This window comes from Cydia strobilella, chromosome 23, assembly GCF_947568885.1.
Source record: "Cydia strobilella chromosome 23, ilCydStro3.1, whole genome shotgun sequence".
Taxonomy (NCBI): domain Eukaryota; kingdom Metazoa; phylum Arthropoda; class Insecta; order Lepidoptera; family Tortricidae; genus Cydia; species Cydia strobilella.
This window is the reverse complement of record NC_086063.1, coordinates 798,051-825,868: the sequence shown is the minus strand read 5'-3', so window position 1 is coordinate 825,868 and position 27,818 is coordinate 798,051. Positions and strand designations below refer to the sequence as shown.

General features: G+C 38.9%; 1 protein-coding gene across 14 annotated transcripts in view; it reads right to left on the bottom strand.

Moving 5' to 3' along the window:
* Positions 1-27,818, bottom strand: part of LOC134751771 (hemicentin-2-like) — a 634,647-nt gene that overhangs the window by 47,019 nt on the left and 559,810 nt on the right. For all 14 annotated transcript variants that reach the window (XR_010128692.1, XR_010128693.1, XR_010128696.1 and 11 more), the window contains one exon: positions 10,127-10,284. Coding sequence is in view for 8 of the 14 variants with exons in the window: in XM_063687232.1 (XP_063543302.1) it covers positions 10,127-10,284 (158 nt within the window). In the remaining 6 variants the exon portion in view is untranslated. The remainder of the gene's footprint in view (positions 1-10,126; positions 10,285-27,818) is intronic.

Sequence of the window (27,818 nt, the reverse complement as noted above, 5' to 3'; positions counted from 1 at the left end):
CACTGATTTAAACTTTCACGATTTTTACACATTATTATTCACAAAGACGGGACTTAATCGCGTAAAATAAGTTTTAAATCCGACGTTTCGAGGACAGCGTTATCCCCGTGGTCTCGGAGAAAACTGATCATCATCATCATCCTGATCCTGATCCTGATCATTCAACATCATGTATCATTCTTATGTCAGTGTACGTTCGAATTGGCCTAAAAGTGGAAGAGTGGACTGATTGTGGAAGTACAATAGGTACCCGATATTGTGTTCGTTACGGTATTGGAAAATATAAACTAGATTAAGACGTACCTGAGTAGATATCTAGAAATGAAAAGGAGCTTGCTGTTTGTTTGAGGGATTTCTCTAACAATGTGAAATCTAATAAATTATTCTTTTAAAATCAACTTGAAAATGTAAGAGCTAACTGACTGTATTTATAGATTGTATAGTTTAGTTATATTTTGGCTGTCCATAGACATAGTATAGTAGTTATAGACATGAAACCGAGCGACCAGGGGTAAGAGAAAGACATATTCATGTATTGACAGGTCAATGTATGGCAGCATAATCCTTTTTCTCTTTCACTCTTATAAATTTCGGTATTTCGCCATCGCCTCCTACCTATGCTGCCATAACCCGACCAAGAAAAAAAACCCGGTCGGTGATAAGGACAAAGCATGGCACTATTTTCTCTTTCCTCTTATAGGAATCGCAATAACACTATCTTTCTCTATCAAAGAGTGTCAGGCCCTTGTGGCTGTCCCATTGTAACATGGCAAACCTGCATATAGTTCAGCCACCGCGCGCACTGGCCGGTTGTACAAAAAAACTTAAGCCATTCGCCCGTCTATTGTTTTTTCTCATCAATTTTCTCATTGGAATTTTGTGGCAAACCAAATCAAATGTTTTATCAAATGTTTTATTTGTGATAAACTTAAAACTAAAATGATATACAAAAGTATAACTAAAACTACAAACATTCATTATAGGTAAGAGTTAAAGTTTATCACGAAATGGTCTCGCCTCAGCATAATACTAACCCGAAAGTCAGTAGATAAAATATAATAATAAGCGCTGATCTTCCGGCAAATAGTACAACTCTCATCTTCCTCGCGTTGTCCCGGAATTTTTGCCACGGCTCATGGGAGCCTGGGGTACTCTTGGCAACTAATCCCAAGAATTGGCGTAGGCTTTTACGAAAGCGACTGCCATCTGGCCTTCCAACCCAGAGGGGAAACTAAGCCTTGTTGGGATTAGTCCGGTTTCCTCACGATGTTTTCCTTCACCGAAAAGCGACTGGTAAATATATCAAATTATATTTCGTACATAAGTTCCGAAAAACTCAGTAGTACGAGTCGGCGTTTGAACCCGCGACCTCCGGATTGCAAGTCGCGCTCTTACCGCTAGGCCACCAGCGCTTCGCAAATAGTACAACTCTGATTTTATTTATTTATTGTGACTCAATGCTTATAATTTGTGATAACAGTATTAACGAGGGCTTCGTCTAATGCAGGTAAAATTTGTATAATTGTATATATAGTATTACGTTTCTGTTTATGTTTAAATTAAACCTAATCCAAGTCTTATTTGTACGTCACTGGTTCTTGTAACAGAATGAGGCTTGGATTCGGTTCCGACCAGAAATCTAAGAACGCACGACTTTTGCAGCCCTTTCTTTTGGGTTAAAACTGAAGACGCATGATTGAAGCTACTTATTTTCTGGATATTCGCTCCTGAAGTTTTTGTTTGCTTACGCCTGGTGAGCCCGCGTAGCCCGCAGTAGCACCCGCTGCCGGAATCCATCGTTTGGCTCAACGAAGATTGAAATTTGGAAACGTAGGCCAGTGACTCGTGTACTGACAAAATTAGTTTAATTTATTTTACATATTTTTACTATTATATTGTTTCACTAGACTTATATTGACCGGGATATAGACCGTGATTACCTTTTGTATTATTTGTGAGCTCCCGATATTTCGACGCAGTTACATGCATCATGTTCACGGGTGACTGAAGATAGCGGGTGGGTGTCAAAGTTGTGTAGACAGCGCTCTGTCTACCCTCATTCTTGCGCGTCGGCTGCGTTCACTTTCAACGTTACCAACGGTCGCATTCACACTTGTTGGTCCGGTCGCGTTCACACTCGTTGGTCTGTCCAAACACACTACACTCACGGTGTCACTACGCGTGTTTGATACGGATATCACTGGTTTTTTACACAAACAAATCACAGGATTCCACACATTTGACAGTTTAAACCCATCTTCACGATTGAAATTTTTGTATTTGTGAATTTCAACGGCTTCTCTTACCAATCTTGGTATATAGTGGCGTTCTGTCGAAATGACCTTGGGACTATGCAACTCGATCCAGTGATTTGTACCCGACTCAAGGAGATGCTGAGCAATAGCTGACTTGCGAACGTCATTGTTCTTGACCGCAGCAATGTGTTCTTTAATTCTGCAGGCAATAGTGCGTTTGAGTATAAGTCTAGTGAAACTAACCGTGAATCATTCAAAACTCTAATTATATTGTTTTACTATAAGAACCTAGTTTTCATTTTCTACCACTCTAGTTAGTCGGCTACATAGAAGCCCACGTTGGGCGCCAATTGGCACCCAACGTGGGGCTTGCGTGGGGGAGCGTGGGGCAACGATGAATTCCGGCAGCGGGTGCTACTGCGGGTTACGCGGGCTCACCAGGCGTAAGCAGACAAAAACTTCAGGAGCGAATATCCACAAAATAAGTAGCTTAAATCATGCGTCTTCAGTTTTAAGCCAAAGGAAGTTAGAAGTTAGAATACTAAATATATTGAATATTATTTATTAACTCAGAATAGCCGCCTGTCAATATTAGCGAACAGAATAATCCCCTGAATCAATTTGAGTTTGTAATATTTTAAAAAGTTCCAAAATGTGCTGATTTCTTTTTATTCTCCGCTAATGAAGTCGATTTAAGGTACTTTTAAAGGCTTTTAAAAGTTAAGGCTTTTGTTAAGACTAATATTGGGAGACGGATTTTGGAGGGCGAAATTTAGAGAATTTCGAAGATTGTTGGATACAGACTGAATTAGGGTTGTTCGGTTAACTAATTGAGCGGCGTGAGAGAGCATGATTCGATTGAAATCACAATATACTTATGAGTTGAGGTCTTATAAAAAAATACATTCATTTATTTATAAGACCTCAACTCATCTCAACTTTCATAATTGAAAGTAGGGGAGATTAGTCCAAAACCGTGACACGGGGTAAAACAAGGACACGGCAGTATGGCTACTTAGATAGTTTCAGATTGATGAATGCTTTGGTCACTGCTGTCTACCATCTTGGTAAGTTGTGGACAAAAGTTGAATGGCGCACGTACTAGCGTACAAAAATTAAATAAGAAAATCGTTTTAACGGTGCCTGATATAAAACTTCCATATGCGATTATGTATGTAAGGATCAACAAACATAACTTTGATTATTATTGCATTACGATTTTAAGACAGCAGATTTTTTAGTTTCTCGTAGGTACGTTCGGGTCAAAACCGCACGGGATAAAACCGGGTCGTCGCGGTTTTGTACAAGTGTATTTTTTTGTACAATCCACGGAAAAACGAGGCTTAGGTACAATGTTTCAGCAAGTATAGAAAATTTGCCCATGAAGGATGTAGGTTGACGAGTTCCAGTGCTATTTTTAATAACGGACAAAATCGGGTATAGGATTTGGTATACAGCGACGATATCGATATTTATATAGACAAATAGCTACTTAAATAGGTACGCAGAAAGCATCCATAGCTCAGGAACAAAGAAATAAATGCCCTTACCAGGATTCAAACCCGGGACCTCCTCCTTCGCAGGCAGAGTCACTACCGCCTAGGCTAGGAGGTCGTTAAATAATTAAGCCTACAAGGCTTTCTAAGGCGGTTCCCTGAGCCAGAAGGCGAAAAGTCTCCTATATGATCATGTTTTTCTAAGAGGCGTTGATATTCGTAGACGTGGAAAAAATATATGTAGTTCTTGACTATATTATCTTTAGTAACGTAGCTTCCGATACACGAATTATGACACTTCGCTCGATACAATTAATTCCCAAAGTAACCTCTAACTCGGACTTTTAATCAAACTTTACTCGGTTATTCATTATGTAATACTATAAACAAAAAAAGAAGAAAAAAACAATCTTAACTTAAAATAGTAATTTCATAGCATTCGAATTTCGATATTGTAAGGTAACGTCTTTAAAATAAATAAAAATCGACAGTATTCGATCAAAATTGACACTTAGCGCGCATGATCTTTCCCGTTCTTTCTTGCGAAATGTGACAGTGACAGCGGCAAACCGATGGAACGGCCTCCCAAGACATTTGGGAATAACGAAAGGCCGCGTCACCTTTCCGACCTACTTTAAACATTGCCTGATCACTGAATTTCGGTCACCGATGATCTACACACTAGATAATACAAGAACCCAGTCATTAGTAAATGTAGGGCAACCTCGCATTATTTGGTGACACGCCTAATTCGGTGATACAAGTTTTGAAGCATGACACCCAGGAAAGCTAGTGAATTAGGGCCTTTTAAATGGGCCTCACGGCATAGCCGCCGAAGGCGTGTAAACAAGACCAGGTGCGAGTAGTTCGAAAAACTCGCGCACCTGGAAGATGTTGATGTCAACTTTAGCCAGTCTGCTCCAAGACCACGGGGACAACGCCGCCCCCGAAACGTCGGAGGTAAATTTAAAACTTAATTACGCGATTAAGTCCCATCGTTGTGAATAATAATGCAATGACTCACGCTTACTGCTGATATCAGTTGTTGAGGCGGTCATGGGGTGTTTTTAGGGTTCCGTACCCAAAGGGTAAAAACGGGACCCTATTACTAAGACTCCGCTGTCCGTCTGTCCGTCTGTCTGTCTGTCTATCACCAGGTTAACTCATGATCCGTGATAGCTAGACAGCTGAAATTTTCACAGATGATGTATTTCTGTTGCCGCTATAACAACAAATACTAAAAAGTACGGAACCCTCGGTGCGCGAGTCCGACTCGCACTTGGCCGGTTTTTTAAAGGCCTGTAACTTGATACATCAAGAGTAGTTGACGTTTCTGATTGAAGTTTCAGTTTTGACACTGACAGGTCATATCTATAACTGTCGCCTGCGGTATTTCCGGACCGATATGACCTTCAAACCTTCAAGAAAAGAGCGTATTCCCATCTTAAAGGCCGGCAACGCACTTACAACCCCTCTGGTGTTGCGGGTGTCCATGGGCGGCGGTAATCGCTTACCATCAGGTGATCCGTCTGCTCGTTTGCCTCCTATTTCATAAAAAAAAAACACACATGTTTGTTGTTAATTGTGTAGGAATGTGTGTTGTGTAACAGCGCCGGTTATTATCAACTAGCGACCCGCCCCGGCTTCGCACGGGTAGTTCAACTAATTGACACAAAACCTTAACCTTTCTCTTGAATCACTCTATCTATTAAAAAAAACCGCATCAAAATCCGTTGCCTAGTTTTAAAGATCTAAGCAGTAAGCATACATAGGGATTGACTGAATTTGTAAATATCTTTCTTGACATTTTATCTGTTTGCATGTTTTTTTCTTGTAATTTTCCTGACATTTATATATCTATTGTTCTAGGGTGTAGTACTGTAAGCTTGCTGTAAGCTTGCACTGTATTAAATAAACAATAAACAATAGGGACAGACATAAATACAGAGCGGAAAGCGAATTAGTTTTATACTATGTAGTGATAGTATTTGAAACATATACAAGTTTCACAAAGATAGATTAACCGATTTGGACGAAAGTGGATATAAAATAGTTAATCTTTTTAGCGACCGCCTGTTGTTTATCTCTAATTGTGCTGCAGTTTTCTTTCTGTATTATTTTCTTTTACTGAGGTGTGCAATAAAGAGTATTTGTATTGTAATGTACTTATAAATAAGACAAATAATTCCTTTTATCTCGGCATAATTCCCTATTACAGTCAAAAACGGATTGAATTGAAAATGAGACTGCCATTAAAAATGCTCGTGTACAAATTTTACTTCAAAATACGGAGTCTACACGAGAAAGTCTATGCCCCGGTATTATTCCAACTTAAACCGAGATGACAGTGAAGAATGGTCGGATTAATTATTTTTTGTCCAAGAATGTTTTCGACGGAATAATACGGCTGCGAGCCCGAGATAATGTTTTCGAGAAATAATAGTTTAGTGAGATGTCAGCTTTTCCAGTAATTAAAGGTTATTATGGGGGTTTTGGGTTAGGGAGAATTTTTAGGTTTTTTGTCCGAGGAAAATATTTTGGAGTGTGTGTGATGAGTTTATCTATATTAAATTATACGCGTGTCGCGCTGTATTAATGACGCAGTTTCTTATGCATCTGAATACGAACGGTACCTTTACGGCCCGATTCGAACAATGCTTATAAGATGTCACAGCGATACGATACTAATCTGATCACTCTTGACACTGACATATCGGTATCGTATCGCTGTGACATCTTATAAGCATTGTTCGAATCGGGCCGTTAGGCGTTCCCACTCTACCGCCTGCAATATAAATCTTCTAATCCTACTTATACAAAAAAATTAATATTCCGTGATTACTCTGATAGTCCTAATAACATTAGTCGCACGTAAGCGCCAAACACTTTCGCCTTGATTATGACGAAGAACTTACCAGAAAATTCGTTATTTAGGCGTCCGTGCCTCCGCTTGAACCACATATGAGAACCCTTGTAACTCAGCCCAACTAGCAGCGCCATCTATCGCGCCACTCAAGTACTAATGTCGCTCGGTTGCTAGCGCTTACTCTTTACCGCTAAAGGTGCCCTCCTAATAATACACCTTTTAACCCTACAAAGTATTAAATTAATATTCCGTGGTTTCACTAATAGTCCGGTATATTAATATTGGTCGCACGTAAGCGTCAGGCACCTGCGTTTTGATTATCGCGAGGAAGTTGCCAGAAAATTCGTTATTCTACGTGCTCGAGGCATTCGGTAAAGATGTTCAGGCCATACCGGCGGCCATACAACGATTTCAACCTAGCGTATAATTTTTATGCAATGCAAAAAACGTGCTAGAACTTCAGCAAAGATTTTTTTTTGAAAGAAACAGTTTAAAGCGAGGGTCTATCAGAATATGTCATCATGCCATGTTTGTGTGGATTTACAGCAATCAACCTTTGGTACGCAAAAAACGCAAAATGTGGTTTGAGCGTCATCCGTGTCTGAAGTAGAATAATAATATATTAAGGGTCAATATTGGCATTTCGTTATCTATGATAATGTTAATACATTATCTGCAATCGGTGTTATTTAATTTTATGAGTCCCTACTGCTAATGAAGTATTCGAGACTCGGGTATTTTGCTTTCGTATTGTCCGCATGTTCTCATCTACAGGTCGTTCTCAACCGATTCTCGTGAAATTTTGTGACCAGATTGTTTTTTTTTTGTCGATCCTATTTTTCAAAATGGCTGAGTCAAAAATAAGTAAAAAAATAGTCGTATCGATATCATTACCTAGCAGTTTTTTTCTTTTGGAGACATGTTTACAGAGCAAATAGCAAAAAATGCAGAAAATTTGTATCGCTGGTTTAGGCGGCATTTAGATATTTAGTTTTTACTCGATAGCGTAGTAAGTAAAAAAATAGTCGTATCGATATTATTACATAGCAGTTTTTTTCTTTTGGAGACATGTTTACAGAGCAAATAGCAAAAAATGCAGAAAATTTGTATCGCTGGTTTAGGCGGCATTTAGATATTTAGTTTTTACTCGTTGATAGCGTAGTAAATTGAAACCAATCCTTTTAAACTAGAATCAATTATCGTTATTGACGCTAAAATTATCATCAAACAAAACATTTGTGTGTCAGCCGCCTAAAACAGTTTCCTTCTTAATGAAGACGAATTCGCAACCGTCTTTAAGTTAAATTAAGTGAAGTCGCACATTAGGGCAGATAACCCTTGGAGCCGATTCAGAATCACATATGGATGTCATTTTGATCTCATTTTGACATTACACGTCTTTGCATTTCGCTCATGTCACACGGTCTGGCTTTCAATATATTTTAATGGAAGCAAATGACCTTAAGAACTAAATCCGATGGAACCCCCATGTATGTTCAGCGAAAAATAATGGTTTCAGAGTTTTGTATTCCGTGCTGCTTGATTATTTCAAAATGCGTAACTGTAAGTCGAATAGATAATTACCTATGTCCTTATCTACAAAATAATGTCAAGAGACCAGAATCTCCTACACATTCTATTCTGATGATGGCAAAACTTGTATTTAGTCTGAGACTTGACTTGTATCTAGTTTGGGAGGCGTGCGCGGGGCGTGAAAGCGATGGACTAAGTACTGGGCTATGGGATAAAAAACCGGACGCCTGCCTAATAAAGCGGTATGCAATTTTATTTCCGGCAGACGGTGACTCGCCCTTACCAGATGGGCCCCATAAAAAGCGACATCTAGAATGGCTCAAGGGCAACACCGGTGTGAGCGGCTCAGGGGTGTCGAGAGGTGTGCGCCCCTTCTAACCCAGTGGCTGCTAACAGCCACTGTGCCAACTCGCGTCTTATATGGATCCATATTTAGTCTTATTGCTAGATATTGTTTTGTGTTTTGTCTGTTTCACAACGTCATACGATAAATAAATAAATGGTTATCAATGAGTGGAGCAAAATTTCAACGATCTCTGCATTGAGGTTGCTTTTAAGGTCCTCTTTCATGTATTATATAAATCCACAATGAAAACATATGCAGTAATAACATATCAATAGCAAATCAAAAATAGGTTTTTAGAGTCCGAATGCCGTTTTCGGTTGCTAAGCGAGATTACAGTTGTTACTCATCGCATCATTTAACTTCGAATGGGGTTTGGTGGGATTGTTTTTTGTTCGAATTCGCTTTGGATTCGCTGTGTGTGGAGTTTGGAACTTCCCTAATTAGAATGACAACGAAGTATCCATCACTTTTTGTTCATTACCCCTATTGTAAATTTCATTCGATAGCATGACGTGACGTAAGTGTTTGCGTCATTTTGTATAAGTTGGGTTTCCAACCATGACCATGACCATGACTCAGTGCGATGCTCGCTGATCTCAGCAGAGTATCTGAACAAGTTGGTCTGAAAATGAACATGGACAAGACGAAAATCATGTCTAACTTCCATGTTGTGCCAACTCCCGTAATAATCGGAGGCTCTGCGCTCGAAGTTGTTGACGATTAGGTAGGTCCAACTTCGAGAAAGAGGTCACTCGTCGAATCCGACTCGGTTGGGCAGCGTTCGGGAAGCTCCGCAGTATCTTTTCGTCCAAATTGCCGCAGTGTCTTAAGTCAAAAGTCTGACCAGTGTGTGTTGCCAGTGATGACATACGGATCTGAGACGTGGGCGCTAACGATGGGCCTCATAAGAAGGCTTAAGGTCACGCAAAGAGCAATGCTCTGCGTGATAGAATCAGAAATGATGATATCCGCAGTAGAACTAGGGTCACCGACATATCTCGCAGAATTGCGAATCTAGTGGCAGTGGGCGGGGCACATTGCTCGCAGAACTGATGGTTGATGGGGCCGGAAGGTTCTGGAGTGGCGTCCGCGTACCGGACGACGAACTGCCGGTAGGCCTCCAACAAGATCGAGCGACGACCTGGTGAAGGTCGCGGGAATTCGGTGGATCCGAGCGGCACAGGATCGGTCGGAGTGGCGAGCTTTGGGGGAGGCTTATGTCCAGCAGTGGACGTCTATCGGCTGACACGATGATAATAATGATGGGTTTCCAAAACGTTCCGCTTGGCGCGCTGTTTAAAATCCCATATAAAATGACACTTAACGCAAACGCGTACGTCCGTCACGCTATCAAATGAAATTTACACCACGGGTTCTGATCGTTGTCAATTTAGATAATAAAACTGTCGCGTTTTCTTCACGTTAAGTGATTAACCGGTTATAACGCGATATTATTTCTTTATTTTTACATTATCCATCGTTTCAGCCCGGTTGCACCAGCTCTGGTCACGGAAGATTGACATCCCAGCAAAATGTGAACAGGAATATCTTGACACGTTTGACAACGCACATCATGGTCAGATTGTGTGCTGCCTTATTCACCGTCGTATAAAAAACATGTTCATCTTACCTTAACTTCCTGCTGCCTCGAATCCAGCAGCGTGGTGCCGTTGTACCACTGCACCAGGGCCGGTGGGTTAGCCCCTTTGACAACACACGTCATGGTCAGGGTGGTGCCCTGGGTCACGTGGTCTCCGACACCGAGGATCTCCACTTTTGATGGGGGGACTGGAAAGAAAGTTCAGAGTTAGATAAGGGAATAATAAACTTTTGCCTGGGTAGCTATTCTGTCTGCGAAGCTAACCTCGTAACGCCCAATGTTCATTACAATGTACTCTCCGTTTCAATCTAATTAGAACCTTGCATAAACCAAATAAAAAAGCAATTATATTGTTTCATTGCTTTCTCAAACAAACTAAATGCATCCTAATTTTCTATACAACAAAGTTCAAATTAAAAATAGGAAACATTTGTATGGTGACGCATAAGAAAGGGGGGATTCTGGGTGCGAATTGTTTATTTATTTATTTAATCTTTATTGCACAAAAGAAAACACAATCGTACAAAAGGCGGACTTAATGCTATGAGGCATTCTCTACCAGTCAACCTTCGGGCAAAGCAGATAATTTGTAGGCGGTGCAACATAGTGATTACATATATATATACAAGTATAGTTAAATAATGGACAGGCATAGACATACATACATATATCTGCATATATAATATTCATATAAATACATACAATATACATACATACAAATACATAAGATATCAGATGAAACTTTCAAAACAGAAACACTAAGAATTCATCGTTCTGCCAGCAAAGTACTCACGTAAGGATTTTTTAAATGCAAATCTATTCGGACACTGTCTAATTTTAACAGGGAGACTATTCCAAAGGCGAGCTGCCTGAATAGAGAAAGAATAGGACATGAAACCTGTTCGGTGAGATGGTATGGACAAAGAAAGGTTGCCAGTAGAGCGAAGTTGACGGACACGAGAAACACCATAGTAGTTGAAGAAAGATTTGAGATATTCGGGAGATTGGGGATCATTAATAACAGAAAAGAGGGTGCAAAGCATGCGAATATTTCGACGAACACGTATAGGAAACCAGCCGAGTTTAGAGCGGAAAGAGGAGACATGGTCGTATTTACGAAGACAGAAAATGAAACGAATGCAGTTATTTAGTAAACGATCTAACTTGTTCAAGAGCTCTTCATTTAAGTCTGGATAACACACATCACCGTAGTCAATTATAGGTAGGATTAATGTCTGTGCTAATAATATTTTTGTTTTAACGGGTAAAAAGTGTTTAAGTCTGTTAAGGGCATGTAGAGATCCAGTGACTTTTCGGCAAATTTCAGCTACCTGTATCTTCCAACTCAGGGTGCTGTCTAAATAGACGCCTAGGTCTTTTACACTCTGGCTGTAAGGAATCGGAGTGCCATTAAAATATACGGGGGGTGTAGAATCTATTTTCGCGAGCTGGCGTTCGCTACCTATGACAATGGCCTGACACTTAGACGGATTGACAAACAGACCGAACTTCTCAGACCATCGCTGGATATGTAAGAGGTCTAGATTTAATTTGTCAACAGTAGCAGCTAGGTCAGTAACGCTACAATGGTCATAGAGTTGCAGGTCGTCGGCGTAAAGATGGTACGAGCAGCGAAGGTCAGGAGTAATAAAATTAATAAATATGGAGAACAGTAGTGGTGAAAGGATACCTCCTTGAGGCACGCCAGTGGCTAGGTCACACCATTCCGACAAAGCGCGATCAACTCGTACCGCTTGCTGACGTCCGCAAAGATAAGCCGAGAACCAATTTCGCGCACCAGGCGACACATTGAGGTGCTCAAGAAGGCCAAGGAGAATCTGATGGTCAACAGTGTTGAATGCGTTTGAAAAATCTACAAGGATAAGTACAGTGACCATTTGATTCTCCATGCCACGTCTGATGTCCTCAGTCACCTTAAGCAGCGCAGTACAGGTGCTATGTCCCGGCCGAAAACCTGACTGAAAGGGGCTCAGAAGTTTGTTTGAGAAAATAAACCTAGACAGCTGCTTGTGAGCCACCGCTTCAGCGATCTTCGACAGAAACGGGAGTATGGAAATGGGCCGGAAATGACTTACTAAAGAGGGGTTATTGATTTTTGGTAGAGGTATGACGAACGCCCTGCGCCAGAGAGATGGAAATTCGCCGTTAGAAAGCGAGAAGTTGATGATATCAGTCAGTATAGGAAGCACGCAGTCAAGGACAGATACTATCATATACCGGCCGATATCATCACAACCAACTGCCTTGGATTGAATTGACTTAATGATAGCCTTAACCTCTGATTGGGTAGTGAGTGAGAAAGAGAAAGAGACCGCGCCAATCGAAGGTAGGGACAAAACTTCAAAAAGGGTGTTAATTTTGACATTGTCATCAACGGAGAGGGCAGACGAGAAATGCTTGTTAAGGTCAGAAAGGGAGAAAGAGGTACTATCAAATTGACTTACAGGTTTGCCCAAACCTAGAGACTTCAGAAACTTCCAAACATTAGCCATGGAAGATGAGGTTACATTTTGATGAATAAACCGCCGCTTCGCTGAACGCACCATCTGGTTGCACCTGTTGCGGGCGGTTTTAAAGAGCGTCCAGTTTTCATCAGAGCGGTCACGCTTAAAACGTCTGAAGGCACGGTCTCTTTTACGCATGGCTATGCGCACACCCTCTGTAATCCACGGCGCAGGAGCCCGCCTGACCCGAACCCTGTGTAACGGTGCATGCTTGTCAAAGGTTTTTAATATTGCTTCATTAAAAAGAGACAATTTGGTTTCTGTATTAGCAGCTGTCATCACAGGGGACCAGTCAATTGCGGCTGCGTCGCGGAGCAAAGCGTCAGTGTCAACTTTAGCGAAGCTACGCATGTATATTATGGCAGGTTTACACTTGCCCGGCTTGATATTGTAAGAAGCGAAAATTAAGTCGTGGTGGGAGAAACCGGGTGCAAGAAACTGACCATGTTTTATGACATTACTAGGGGAAGAAGTGAAAATAACATCCAGCCAAGTGTCAGAGGAAGCCGTATGGTGAGTAGGATTTAAGGGCAAAAAAGAGAAATTAACAGAATTAATTAAGAAATTTAATTTACGGCTTTTTGGAGTGTCCTTACAGAGATCAGTGTTAAGGTCACCCATAATGATGTGATGTGCGTAGTCCGAGCCTATAGACTCTAGAACTCTCTCTAGGTCGGAAAAGTAATCGATCATAGGGGGACAATAGACTACACCCAGTACCGCCTTGACTCCTTTGACATTCACCTCAAGAAACAACCATTCCGCAGAACCAGAGTAAAGAGAAGGCGAAACATTTATGATTTTGTACGGAATGTTACTTCTGAGGTAAATGGCAACACCACCACCACCCTTACCCGTGCGATCGTTTCTAATTAGAACAAAGCCGGGCAGGGGATAAGAAGTTGAGTCAAGGCTAGGCTTCAGCCAACTCTCCGAAACAAGTACCGCGTGGACAAAGTCAGTCTGAAATGTGTCAAACAGGTCTGTAAAGTGAGAAGGGATGCTTTGGGCGTTAATATGACACACGTTAAAGTTTTTGGAGTTGAGAAATTCGCGTGATACCAAGGTGCCCAAGTTGTGAGAACTGTCAAGTGAGTTTAGTGAGATAAAAGACGAACTATCATTGCTGGCAGAATAAAAACTTTCATCATCAGGCATAAGTATAAAATAAATACGTGAATATATAATATAATATATATATATAAATAACCGAAGATTTTTAATCTTATAAAATTACAAATAGGTATTATACACGCCCAACTGCTTATCCTGCCGGTTGCTTAGTGAGAAAAAAAAATAAAAAATTGAAAAAGATAATAAAATGAAAATACAAGTAAAATAAAATAAAAAAGAAAGAACATAATTTACAACACAAATTAAGCGACAATAACAGTAACTAAAACACGCCGAGTCAAACTGACTGAATTGACAGATGTCATCTCAAGTATCTGTTGAACGTCAAGTGCAAAACATGCAATTATATTTTAAAACAATACGATTAAAAAGGGTAAGAACTGAATTTTAAGATTACCGTGCAAAAACTGCGAAAGTGGATTACAAGTTGTAAACAACTGAGCCTGGAAAAGTACTGAGTAAACTAAATGTGCTCTAGCGGATTCAGACAAGGTAGTCATTACAAGATTTTGTTATGTCGCAAAATATCAACAATGGACTAGGCTACCGGATTTTAACGTCGAGACCGGCCTGCATTGTTTCCGGAGTCGGCGGTGGCACTGCTCTGCTCTTCGGTCGCATCGGGGTCGGGCGTCGACGTCGACTGTGCCTGGCGGGTGGCCTGGCGGTCATTGCAGAGACCTTTAAGACGCTCAATATCTTCATCTGACTCGATACGTTCACGCACGCCCGAAGACAGCCTAACAAAAATATTCCCGTCGAGTGACCAGCAGCATTTCATGCCGAATGCCTTCCGTGCTTGAACAAACAACTCTTGCCGGTGCGGTGTAAGGAACTCTGATATGGCAAAAGGCGTTCCCTTACATGCTGTCTTCTTCTGCCAAACCAGGGACTTCAGACGCGGGTCTCCGAAGCGCACAAGAATTGGTCTCGCTCGGCCCTCAGTCACCTTTCCCAGCCTGTGACAGGCCTTAAATGAAGCAGGAGAGACATCGGGGATCTTAAGTCGCTCTGTGATAATGTTGGTGATAGAAGAAGCAGTGTTTTCACCAGGATCTTCTGGCACACCTTTGAAGAGAAGATATTTCCTTCTATGTCTCATTTCCAAGATATCCTGAGATTTACTGAGAGCATTTATTTGGCTACGAAGAAGTTTCAGTATGCCCAATGTGTAATCCTTAAAGCTAGAGAATTCTTCGCTAAGGCTACTCACTGTCGCTCTGGATGCTGGTGACTTCATTCTGGCCTCGAACTTTGAAAACATCTTGTTCACTGACTTCTCCAAGGACTTCTGTGTCTCTGCTATTTCACTGTAGCTTGCCATTTCTGATGTGTTGTACTTAGAGGTTATGTTTTTGACAGTTGTGAGAATCAGCAGGATTAAACAGTGCAAAATACTAAGACTTACTGCATCTACAGTGCTGCAAGTATTTATTGAATGGAATTGAGCACTGATCTTTACTTCACAGTGATTACAATTACAAAATGTAAGTATTTTACAATTATTTGAATAAATTCTTTAAGTGTGATGTGTTGCGTTTTTTATGTCTACCGCCCAAAAATTGTGCAACGCGCACGAATATATTATCTTGTGATGTATGTACGTTTTCTATAAATCAATGGAAGAATGTATTCATATAAATACTTAACACACTCGCGGACACGAATGCTATAGCATTCGCGTAGCCTTTTGTTTCCTTTGGCCTATGACACATGATGTCACTTACCGTCCGCGAACGTGTTAAGTTTATTCAAATAAATGGAAATTAATGCAAAAAGCCAACAAGAATGGCTACATTTTCTAACTTTGTAAATGAAATGTAGGCTGCAGTGCAGGTATAGATACCTTCAACTATAGCCTATCTTTTGAATGCCCACATTCACGCTTCAGATTTCATAGACCCAAACTTTATTGGAAACGACTAGAAGTCTATAATAATGTAGCAAATCTGACGACGGCCACTTCGTATCTAATACGAAATAAAAAGTTCACCTCGCTCTAGTGCGTTCCCCGAAGTACAATCCCATCCGAACTTACTCGGAGTTCCAGAAGGGTCATAATGTATCTAGCCCTGTTCAAACGGTTTAGTTGAGCGATTGAACAGAACAGTTTAGTCAAGTTACTTGCTTGGTTTTTGGTTGAAGTTGCTGTGTCGGAGTTACAAAAGAGCTATAAAATGGGACCACCTCCAGGCCCGGATTTAGAGATGTGGGCCCCTAGGCATTTGTATGGCACTTAGAATGTATGAGGGGGGCCTTTATCCATCTCAAAACCATTGCTAGGTTGCCTGAGGCCCGGGCCTTGTGGGCCTTGGTGGAAATCCAACCCTCTCATATTTCATATTTATTTATTGCAACCATGGTTTTATAGGTATTACAAATTCTTGGTAGTTCCACATGGACCCCGTGGGGGCATAGCAATATTACATGCATACTTAGGATCTAAGCTTAAATCTATGTGTATAATATAAAAGTAGGTCAATTTAGTAGTTTCTATACATATAAGCCGAATTGAATCAGATAATTGTCAGTGTATTAAATACAGAAATAAACGGGCAAATAATTATTATTAAGTGATGTCAAATTATATAAGAATTAAAATAATAAGAATGTAAATGTTTTAGAAATAGGATTAATATTAGAGTGCAATATGTCAATAATTTGATTCAATTTAACCTTATCTACAATATTATCCAAATTTAAAATTTAAAATTAGTGCACAAAAATAGTGGTGTTACTAATCAGACGGATCTGTAAAAAAATCTTCTAGAGTGTAGTAGCATTTGTCAATCAAGTAAGTTTTAAGTGTAGTCAAGAACGTTTTGTTACATTGTTCTGCTTTTATAGTGTTATCTATTCTGTTGTATACTTTTATTGCCATGGCGTACGGACTTGAGCTGTATAATTTTAAATTAGAGCCTGTTATTGTTGCCAGGTTATTTTTAAATCGGGATTCATATCGTCGCGGCTGATCTCGGATATAGGTAAACAGGTTTGGGTTTTCCCTAACTAATTTACCCATTTCCAAGATGTATAAAGAGGTCAGCGTAAGAAGTTTATATTCCCTAAAATATTGTAAACAGCTTTCTGGGCAGTAAATATTAGCTAAAATTCTTATGCATTTTTTTTGAAGTATAAATAGGTCTTTCACATCCGTACTATTTCCCCATAGTATTATACCATACTTAAGCACCTACACTCTCAAGTACCTATCACCTACCAAACAAAAAATTCACCATGAAAATAAATTCACGATTGGCGGGGTAATCGCATAACAAACATACACAAAATATCAGACGAATCGATAACCTCTTCCGCTTTTTAGGGTTCCGTACTCAAAGGGTAAAAACGGGACCCTATTACTAAGACTCCGCTGTCCGTCTGTCCGTCTGTCTGTCTATCACCAGGCTGCATCTCATGAACTGTGATAGCTAGACAGTTGAAATTTTCACAGATAATGTATTTCTTTTGCCGCTATAACAACAAATACTAAAAAGTACGGAACCCTCGGTGCGCGAGTCCGACTTGCACTTGGCCAGTTTTTTTGAAACCGGTTAAAAATGCACATAAAATGAAACATCTACAAGTTAAAACCCGGTAACACAGGCAGTCTTATCGCTTAAAGCGATCTTTTCCAACCTTTGAGTAGCAGCAGACTAGAATTTACAACAATGAGGTACAAAACTACAGTCGAGAAGGCTTGTTGTGTTGGCTGAACTTTCTTAAAGGCGGATTTTGTTTTGAGAATTCCTTAAGTGGTGTAAATCTGGCGTCTGGCTTCTCAGACTTAAAGTACGGCCTGTTTATAAAAGTTTTTCTTTACCTTTATTTGACAGCTAGTCAAATCAGTTTCTTTTTTCGAACTGTCAAAACGATTTTGCTACTATGGAATTTATATGAAACACTAACATGTGACGTCACGATGAAATTACCTACTCTTTGTAGTGTTATACGGATTGTAAAATAGAAATTGTGACTAAAAACAACTACTGTCTACGTTTCTCTATTAATCTTTTGGTGCTTTATTTCATGCATGGTGTAAAATAATTTATTTAAAATACAGTCAAATACCCTATAGTCAATAGATGAAGTATAGTCAAAATCGGTAAATAAGGCGATTTTGCATGTTAAGCCTTAAAGTTTATAGTTTATGGTTCATTATTTTTTGTATGTGGGTATTTTTGCACATTGTAGTTTTTCCTCAGTGACCCGTTGACCACGAACGCTGTAAAGGGTTCGAAACGTCGGGATGTATTATAAATTCAATATACGCCTTATAATCCATATAAGAGTAAGAGTTATATTATATATATAAATTCAATGTAGGCGATATAATCCGTTTTAATAGTTTTATTTCATGAGTAACTATCGCGGTAACCGAAGACAATATTATTGGATATAATTATTTTACAGTACATATGGTGCTACTTTCTCGCACTAGTGCGTCAAATAGCACTTTTCGTGCATATGTCGAAAGTTTAAAGGGCCATAAGTACTGTAAAACGTTGTACGATACACGTGCGAATAGGTAATTCGCAACTCGTGTCGATTTAAAACACTCCCTGCGGTCGTGTTTTAGTTTATCGCCACTCGTTTCGAATTTCCTCTTTTCCGCACTTGTATCGTAAATAACTATTTCGACATTATGCTGGATAGACAGTTTTCCTAGTTGATGTATTTTAAAGTGTCATTTTTCTACTTTAACGTATAATTTCGAGTGGACAATTTTCCATTTGTACCTAATGATAGTAAACCCCCTTACCGGGATTCGAACCCAGGACCATCGGCTTCACAGGCAGGGTCACTCAGGGTTGTCAATATACTCGTTGATTGATAAGTAGATTGAACATGTAACTTTTATCCATTACTGGAACGTGTTCAAACGCAGCACCACACATCTCGGAGCCCAAAGACATAAAATAGTTACTGATCTAGCATTTTTTCTGTCCCCCGGGATTCCGGGCAATAGACGCGATATCCCGTCCGGGTGTAGGACAATAATCTAGTCGGGAAATAAATATAATAAGTGCGTGTGGAAGTATTTTCGGGTAAGCTTTTACTATAGGTATAAGGCCCAAAGGCCCAATTCAAACAATGCTTATAAGATAACACAGAGATACAATACTGATTTGTCTATATCAAAGAGGATATAATATTATAGAGCGGTACTGTCATAGTAAATTTTGTAACTACAGTAAATTCACTGCCATCTATCGACACACTTTAAAACTAGAAATGAAGATTTATAAAAATACGATAAAATGTATTTAAATATGGTTAAATAACAAACGAAACCGTCAACGCCCTCTATACGACAGTAGGCCAAAGTAGCGACATGTAATCGAGAATCAAATTTTCGTCATTTTCGAGGCACGTTTTTTCCTTAGACTGTATCCATTTATTACGGAGTTATATCTATCTTTGGTCTATATAAAACCATATTACATATTTTATTTCATTTAAACGAACGAATACGGATGTTGACGTGAATCGCGAATATATAACATCGTTTCTATCGATGATATGTTTTTACCATAGCAGGGAATATTAGGATGCTGAAAATCATATTTTGTAAGTGTAATACGTAACAAATTAATTAAATATATTTAAATTAATGACCAGTACCATGTGACTACAAACGCCAATCGGAATGCGTTACGTCACGGGGTAGAAAGTCCCACAGACAAGTTATCAAACCTGAGCGTAATCCATACATCACCACCAAAGAGTTTTGATGTTCAAAAACTTTATGTATTTTTTATTTCGCTATTAGACATATCTATAGACACGACCAGTATAACATAATTCGTAACATCTTGGAAGGGAAAATCGACGGCAAAAGGAGCAGAGGAAGGAGAAAGCTAACCTGGATAGACAACATTAAAAGCTGGTCCAATATTAATGACACTGCCAGTTTGTCTAGACTGGCACAGGATAGAACCAAGTTCCGTAAGATGGTCGCCGACATCCGCTGAGGATATGGCACAGCAAGAAGAAGAAGAAAGATTAGACATTTTATTACGTACAAAAAATATTATTAGGTACACGATATAAAGAAGATAACAAGACCTGAAGACCAAAGAAACAAAATAAAAGACAATTTTATTTCTCTAAAGCAAGAAGAGAAATCGCGTCATGATCAAATTTCCCAATTTTCTCACATTTATTTAAAGAGTATCTTTAAGGCATAATAAAACTAAAGATATTATCTCAAATAGAACCCTAGACACTTTCTTTGTGTAGTTTGTCATAAAGTTCAACTCAATGGTGGACTATTACTTTTTCGGAGACTTTGCTCGTTTGTTTGTTCAATATGTGAGACCGATGGTCACTAAAACAGGGTGTCTGCTGAATGTTAAAACGTAGTAACGTATTTAAAATGGCCAAGTGCGAATCGGACTCGCGCACGAAGGAAAAAGGAAAAAAATCACGTTTGTTGTATGCAGCCCCATTTAAATATTTATATTATTCTGTTTTTAGTATTTGTTGTTATAGCGGCAACAGAAATACATCATCTGTGAAAATTTCAACTGTCTAGCTATCACGGTTCATGAGATACAGCCTGGTGACAGACAGACGGACAGCCGGACGGACAGACGGACATCGGAGTCTTAGTAATAGGGTCCAGTTTTTACCCTTTGGGTACGGAACCCTAAAAAGGACTGAAGGACGAATATATTTCTTTAGGTTGAATTTTTAGTCAATTTCAATGTGTTAACTTATTATAATATTTCACCAGTTGATGCTATCATTTACGTTCATGTCTGTGTTTATGCCAAATGTACAGAGAAATTAGACATATTAAAGTTTTATAAATATACGATTAAAAAGTATTCACCCAATTTGGCGCTTATTAAAGCCACTTTTAATATTTCCTAGAATAATAAGAAACACCACGGGGAATCACTACATAGGTAGTATAAAAGAAAGTCGGTCTGTCCTTATGTATGCTTAGATCTTTAAAACTACGCAACGGATTTTGATGCGGTTTTTTTAATAGATAGAGTGATTCAAGAGGAAGGTTTATATATATAAATTTGTAAAGGTTTTGTGTAAATTAAATGAACTACCCGTGCTAAGCCGGGGCGGGTCGCTAGTTACAAAAAAAATGGTACTTGACGTGTAAAATTGCCCTTATGGCCTATTTGCTAAACAAATGAGTTTGAGTAGGTTAAAAAGAGTCTTGTAAGTGACACTGGTGAAATGCCCTTTACAAAGTTTTCAAAGAAACCAATCGCGTGGGCGTTGACAGCGCCAATAAATATGTATGGGCTCGAAATAGAAAGCCTTTTGCCGTCGCCAAATAAACGACGTAAAGGATTGTCTTCAAACTAGCTTTATGACGGTGACATTGGAAGTCAGAATACGTATACGCTGTTTTAGATTTGGTTTTTGTAGCTACCCTATACATTAGATAGAATATAGATACAATACCCTAAGCGATAAAGTTGTAGATTAAATTTATTCGAAAATTGTAGGTAATTGTTTTTTTATCAGAAAAAGACGAAAGGGAGAAAAATATTTAAAAAAGTCGGCTGTAAAATACATGTTACATGATATTTAATCGAGCGATCATGAGTAGCTATAGTACATTACGATACAAGTGCGATAAGTAGGATATTCGCAACGAGTGGCGATAAATTATAACACCACCGAAGGGAGTGTTTAAAATCGACACGAGATGCGAATTACCTTTTCGCATGTTTATTGTACGTTTTACAGTACATTTGGCTCTTTAAATTTTCGACATACGCACGTATAGTGCTAGTTACCGCACTAGGGCGGTAAATTAGCATCATATGTACTGAGAAAATATTTCGCACTTACTTTACCGGTTTCTATTATATATAATAATTTTATGCCCTTTTCAATATATATATTTTATTCGCACTTAAACTATCGTGAGACATATTTCAAAATATTTATCAGTACGGTTTTTACTCACTATTATTTTTAGTCGCTTTTGGCGACATGTTTCGGATTCTTTGGGAATCCATCCTCAGGCACGAGTGTCCGCGGCGAGTGCACGACGAACAACCGCCGCGGACACTCGTGCCTGAGGATGGATTCCCAAAGAATCCGAAACATGTCGCCAAAAGCGACTAAAAATAATAGTGAGTAAAAACCGTACTGATAAATATTTTGATATATTTTATTGTTTTGTTTTTAAAATAGCGTGTAAATGTAGACTGTTAGCTTCAAGGTTCGGATTCTGACTACACCTGCATTACTGCAGCAGTATTGCACCCGACATTACTGCTGACTGCATTGATGCCACGAATGTCAAGATCGAAGCTGCTGCCCAGATTTTTAACATTTGCGGCAGCAATAAAGTCGGCGCTACAACTGCTGCAATAATGGCGGAGCTGTCTGAGCGTTACATTTATTATGACAAGAAAAAAAACTAAATTCATCATCATCATCATATCAACCGAAAGACGTCCACTGCTGGATATAGGCCTCCCCCAGGGATCTCCACAACCTTGCGCCGCTCTCATCCATCGGCTTCCCGCGACCTTAACCAGAACGTCGGACCATATTGTTGTGGGTCTGTTCCTGCTGCCGCAGTACCGCAAATACCGCAGTGCGCGTTGCCAGTGATGACTTACGGAACAGAGACGTGGTCGCTCACAATGGGCCTCATAAGAAGACTCAAGATCACTCAAAGAGCAATGGAGCGAGCTATGCTCGGAGTTTCCCTGCGTGATCGAATCAGAAATGAGGAGGTCCGCAGGAGAACCAAAGTTGTCGACATAACTCAGAGAATTGCCAGAACTAAGTGGCAGTGGCACATTGCTCGCAGAACCTATGGCCGATGGGGCAGAAAGGTTCTTGAGTGGCGACCGCGAACCGGAAAACTCAGCAGGAACTAAATTCAATATACGCGATATAATCCGTTTTCATAGTTTTATTTCATGAGTACTATCGCGGTAACGGTAAAAAAATCCCTTAACAGATTCTCTAATACACAATCATGATATCCTAATTTAATAATAACGACTCAATCCCAACCTAAAATTACCAATAGGCGAATAATCAAAACCCCGTCCCCGTATAAATCATAACAGGAAAATAATTTCAATTAGTGGGGTCAGTAAAACGGTAGCAGGCCGACCCGTCTAGCCAATCAGCGCGCTGTAATTGCCACGCCCACGCCATTATTTACGGGTAATGTTTACAAATGGAGAGCGGATAGTTTTGGGATTTTTCCGGGAAGGAGTCAGCAGTTTTGCAGCATGATTACATTGGATTTGATTCATTTATTTCTTAAAGAAAAAGGCATGGTACTTTACTTACTTTGACGACCACTGGGCTAGTGGGCAGTGACCCTGCCCGTGAAGCTGATGGTTCTGGGTCCGAATCTCGGTAAGGGCATTTATTTGTGTGATGAACCAATATTTGTTCCTGAATCATGGGTGTTTCCTATGTATATAAGTATTTATCTATTTAAGTATGTATATCGTCGCCTAGCACCCATAGTACAAGCTTTGCTTAGTCTGGGGCTAGGTTGATCTGTGTGAGATGTCCCCTAATATTTATTTATTTATTTTTATTTATTTACACAAAAGGATAAAACAAAATGCTTTCACCAAAACATCGTCAACTTAAAATTAAAATAAAAAAAAAGCTAGGCATGGCTAGCTTGTTAGTTTTGGTGTTTTAGTTCCTTTAAGACCAGCATTTCTTTATTTTTTCTATTTAATCGGAATAGAAAGTATTGTAGTTAAAATAATAATGTACCTATATAGGTTAGGGTGGATCACGTTTGTAATACAAACTTTGTATGGGAAAAATTCAAACTCCAGCTAGAAGAAGCGGTACCCCCTTATTTTATTACACTGATTATGTTGATAAAATATGCCAAATATTTTAACTATATCTATTCCCAACTACAAGGGGGTGGTCAACCACTTTGAAATTTTTCAACGTTGTATGAAATCCAAAAAAAAAAAATTATTATGTTTTGAGATTTTTATTTACCTATATATTTTCACATTATTTAAAAATGTGATTTATGTTATTAAGTAAATAAACATTTTTATTTCAATTTTTTAAGAATTTAAAAAATATTTTTTTTAAATTAATAAGGCAGTAATTTTTCCACTTTTAAATTTAACTAAGCTTAATAGCATCGATCGCAGACGTTAATTAATTTTTTTAAAAATCTAACTTGAAAATTTATATTTTTTTTAATTTATAAATCACATGTTGTATACCAATTACGTTGTGGGTTTTTAATGCAGTCAATATATTTAATGTATGTTGTGATTATTTGGGATGTTTAATTTTAATTTTGTACAACTGTACTTTTTTGACATTCATAGGTGATGCCTAAATTGAATAATGAAGAAATTGAAACTGTGCAAGCGAGACAGCGACGTAATAACGCGCGTTATCCCTCGCAACGCATCCTCGCAGATCGCTGGTGGAAACGCGGCCTAAACTATAAATTATTCTTTGTGACTTTCAAATCAAAGGGTGATTTGTGACTTTCATATCAAATCAAAAGGTACCTAAATTTAAAGTTTTAATTTTGACTACTACCACAGGGCGGACACGCCATACATCAAAAATCACTTGCGTTTCTATGTGTGAACGGCACGTCTGTACACGCGTCATGCGTCATAGTGTAAGTTGCTTAAAAATAGTACTGTGCGGCCGGCAAACGGCCGTCAATCTGCTGTCGCGGGGTGAGGTAACTCGAGTCGGGGCGGGGCGGTGCGTGGCCGTTCTGTATGATAATACTATTACTTATTCTGTGCTAATACATTGTGCCCATAGCTTTCCCGCGCACACTTACACTTTGTCCCATATCCTCATCTCAAACGTGATGATTGCGCCGTTACTAAACCGTCGATATATTCCTGTGTTTATTCCTTATTCCTCCCTATTCGTACGATGAAGGGTTAGGGTCCGATATTGGGCCGCAAAAGGGTTATGATGTGATTTTCTAAGCCTTAATTTGAAAACTTTTTGTGGTCCGCGGTATATTTTAGGGTGAAATAAAAAAAGGAAATTTGACGTTAGTTTTGCCTTTTTGGTAAAATGTGTTCCTTTGATACAATTTTTTAGGGTTATAACCCTTGTATGATCACTCGTGTGTCTGTCCGTCCGTCTCAGACAATTTGCTCTGAAACTGGACGGATTGAGTTGAAAGGTACGCATTATACATATACGCTGTGTAACATATTATTATATTCAGTTTCTATTTGCGAGTTCCTATAATTGGCTCTGTATTGTTATTTAAAAAGTTAAATTAATATTTTATAGCTGTTGGAATTCCTTTTATAAATAAATAAATTATGTAAATCGCTGACCCAGAGACGTGTAAAGTCAATGATTTAATTTGAAACATGTGGGCCACTTTTGGGGGGTAAATTTGAAAAACTTAGATATGAACTGATTAACAAAATATCTATACATCTAGGATAGATCATTTTCAAAACATCAAAAAGTGAAAGCAAAAGTGCCTTGCCTTTGCCTTTCCTCAATCTAAGGATCATACTTGACGATAATTTTATTCTATAGTAACTAAGTATTAAGGTGACGTTCGGATTCAGACTGCACCAGCATTATTGCAGCGCAACATTACTGCCGACTGTATTGAATAGAATAGAATAGAATAGAATAGAAAACGTTTATTGTAAAAATCTACATACAGCACCATACAAATTTAAAAAGAAGAAGATCTTATACACTAACACGTAAAATTACAAGTAGCTTATACTAACATGCAATAATTACAATATTGATGCTGCTATAGAGGCTACAAATGGACACCACTCAGCATATGCTCTAACATATAGGTATATGCTACAGCGCTGGTCTTCCGTGGAGCCCAGGGCAAGAAGATAGCTCAGAACAGTAAAGGCAGTAACTAATAATAAGGACAAATTAGAAACAATATACAAGGAAAAAATTGAAAGTGGATGTGGAAGTGAGTGGTTTGGGAAGATGTAAAAATATATATAAAGAGGTGTAAGTCAAGCATGTATTTAGTTTAATATATAGTGGAGCATATATGCCTTAAGGCATTAGATCTGCCATTGTACCATCATGTATTGAGCAAAAAATATTAAATAAACATATATATATAATCGAATAAATAAATAATGATTAAATTTATAAAATACAATAACTAATAAATATTTGTGAGTTAGTACTTGGTAGTTAGTTGTAAATAGGTTTTTAGAGAAGGCATCGATCGACGATTTAAACTAACAGAAAAATATCCGTTATATTCAATATCACTCACGCAAATAAGTAAGACACCTATGGAATAATCTAGCTAAGATGCATGGAACGCGAGGAACACGGCAGTTGCAAGCTGAAAAGATATCGTTTAAATTTAAGTTTAAAAGTGAATAAAGTTTTAGAGTTACGTATTGGAGGGGGTATGTTGTTCCAGCATTTCGTAGCAGAGTAGCGAAAACTGCCACGAAACGCTGCTGAACTGCCGTGTCTCGGACAGATTAGTCGAATAGCATCTCTCATAGGGCGGGTGGAGTACGATAACTTGTTAAAAAGGTATTGGGGCTGTTGAAAATTTACTACACAACTACAATTGCTGCCCAAAATGTCAAAATTCTGGGCAGTAACATCGATTTTGACATTTGCGGCAGTAATGCTGGTGCAGTCTGGATCCGAACGTCACCTTAAAGGGTATTTCTCTCTGATAGTGTACACCATAGCTCTGAGTGTAATATCTTGAGAGATGTGCCGGATAACGTGAGGATGTTACCGAGATTGGCTCAATCTTGCTCCAATCCCTCACCTAAGAGCACATTCATTACGGAAGAACGGTGCTTTGGGGTTATCTCGTGATCGAGGTTGTTCCAATTTTTTTAAATCACTCAAATTTTTTAAGTAGGTCATATTTTCATATTATCATTCTATGTCATAATACTCTCAATAGACACCTTAAGATAATGAGAATCAGTGCAGACGCCTCCTGTCCACACTGTGGTAGGGAGGAAACTAGCTTGCACTTACTAGTAGAATGTACTATGTACGCGGAACCGCGTTATAATACATTCGGTAGAGACATACTAGAAGAAAACGAACTAAAGGATATCGAACTTAAAGATGTCCTTCTGTTCTGCAGGAAAACAAGAAGATTTGAGGAGAATGGTGTGGGAATGCCGCCGGGACAGTAACCTGCAGCTCCAACTACAGGGAATTGGGCTGAATGAACACGACATGTGATCGACAGCCCGCCTGCTTCCGGCCGGGCGTCCCTACACTACATCTACATCTTCATATTATTATAATTTTGCCTTATCACATTGCCACAGTTAACTTGTTAAAATAATCGTATGTCGTATGTGTATTACTAAAATGACGTAAAAACTAAAAACCGTTTTTACTGACTTTAAAAAACGCGACCATTTAATAGCACGAGTAGGTATTCTTTTTTATCCAGTAATAACGATATTATTTTATAAGGCATCAAATACTTTGGAACCTCGATAGCACGAATCTCAAGTGGGAAAAGCAAAGAAATTAGTGGTAATGAGTTTTCATCTCACAGAGGGTAGATATAGATTAAGAATGCTGTATTACGGTAGCACCACTGTAAGCACTCTAGTTAATTATACGGAATAAACCTAATATTATATACGGAATAAATGAGTCTAACTTTACCATTCAAAGGAAACTTTATTCATACTGCCGCTGCCCCAAAAAACCTCAATGGGCGTTTTCTAAAATAAGTATTGAAAACCTGATTCTTTCAAATCTCAACATTCTTGGGCTCATTCTACTCAGAATCTACAGCATTCTCCATCCTGCCAATAAAAAAAGATGTCCCAAAACGTCCGTTCCAATACGTCACGTTTTAGTGTAAAAAATTTATTTCACTTGTGTGCGTGACGTAGTGAAATGTACAATTTTTATACAAATGGGTCATTTTTTTTATCATCAAGATTAAATATGCTAGTGATTCTTAGTCGAAAGAACCCATAAACACCAGGATCTGTGAGAATCAGGATTTCAATATTTATTTTAGACAACGCCTGAATGCCCCCAATGCACCTTAATAGTTAGTGCTCTAACTTGTCCTG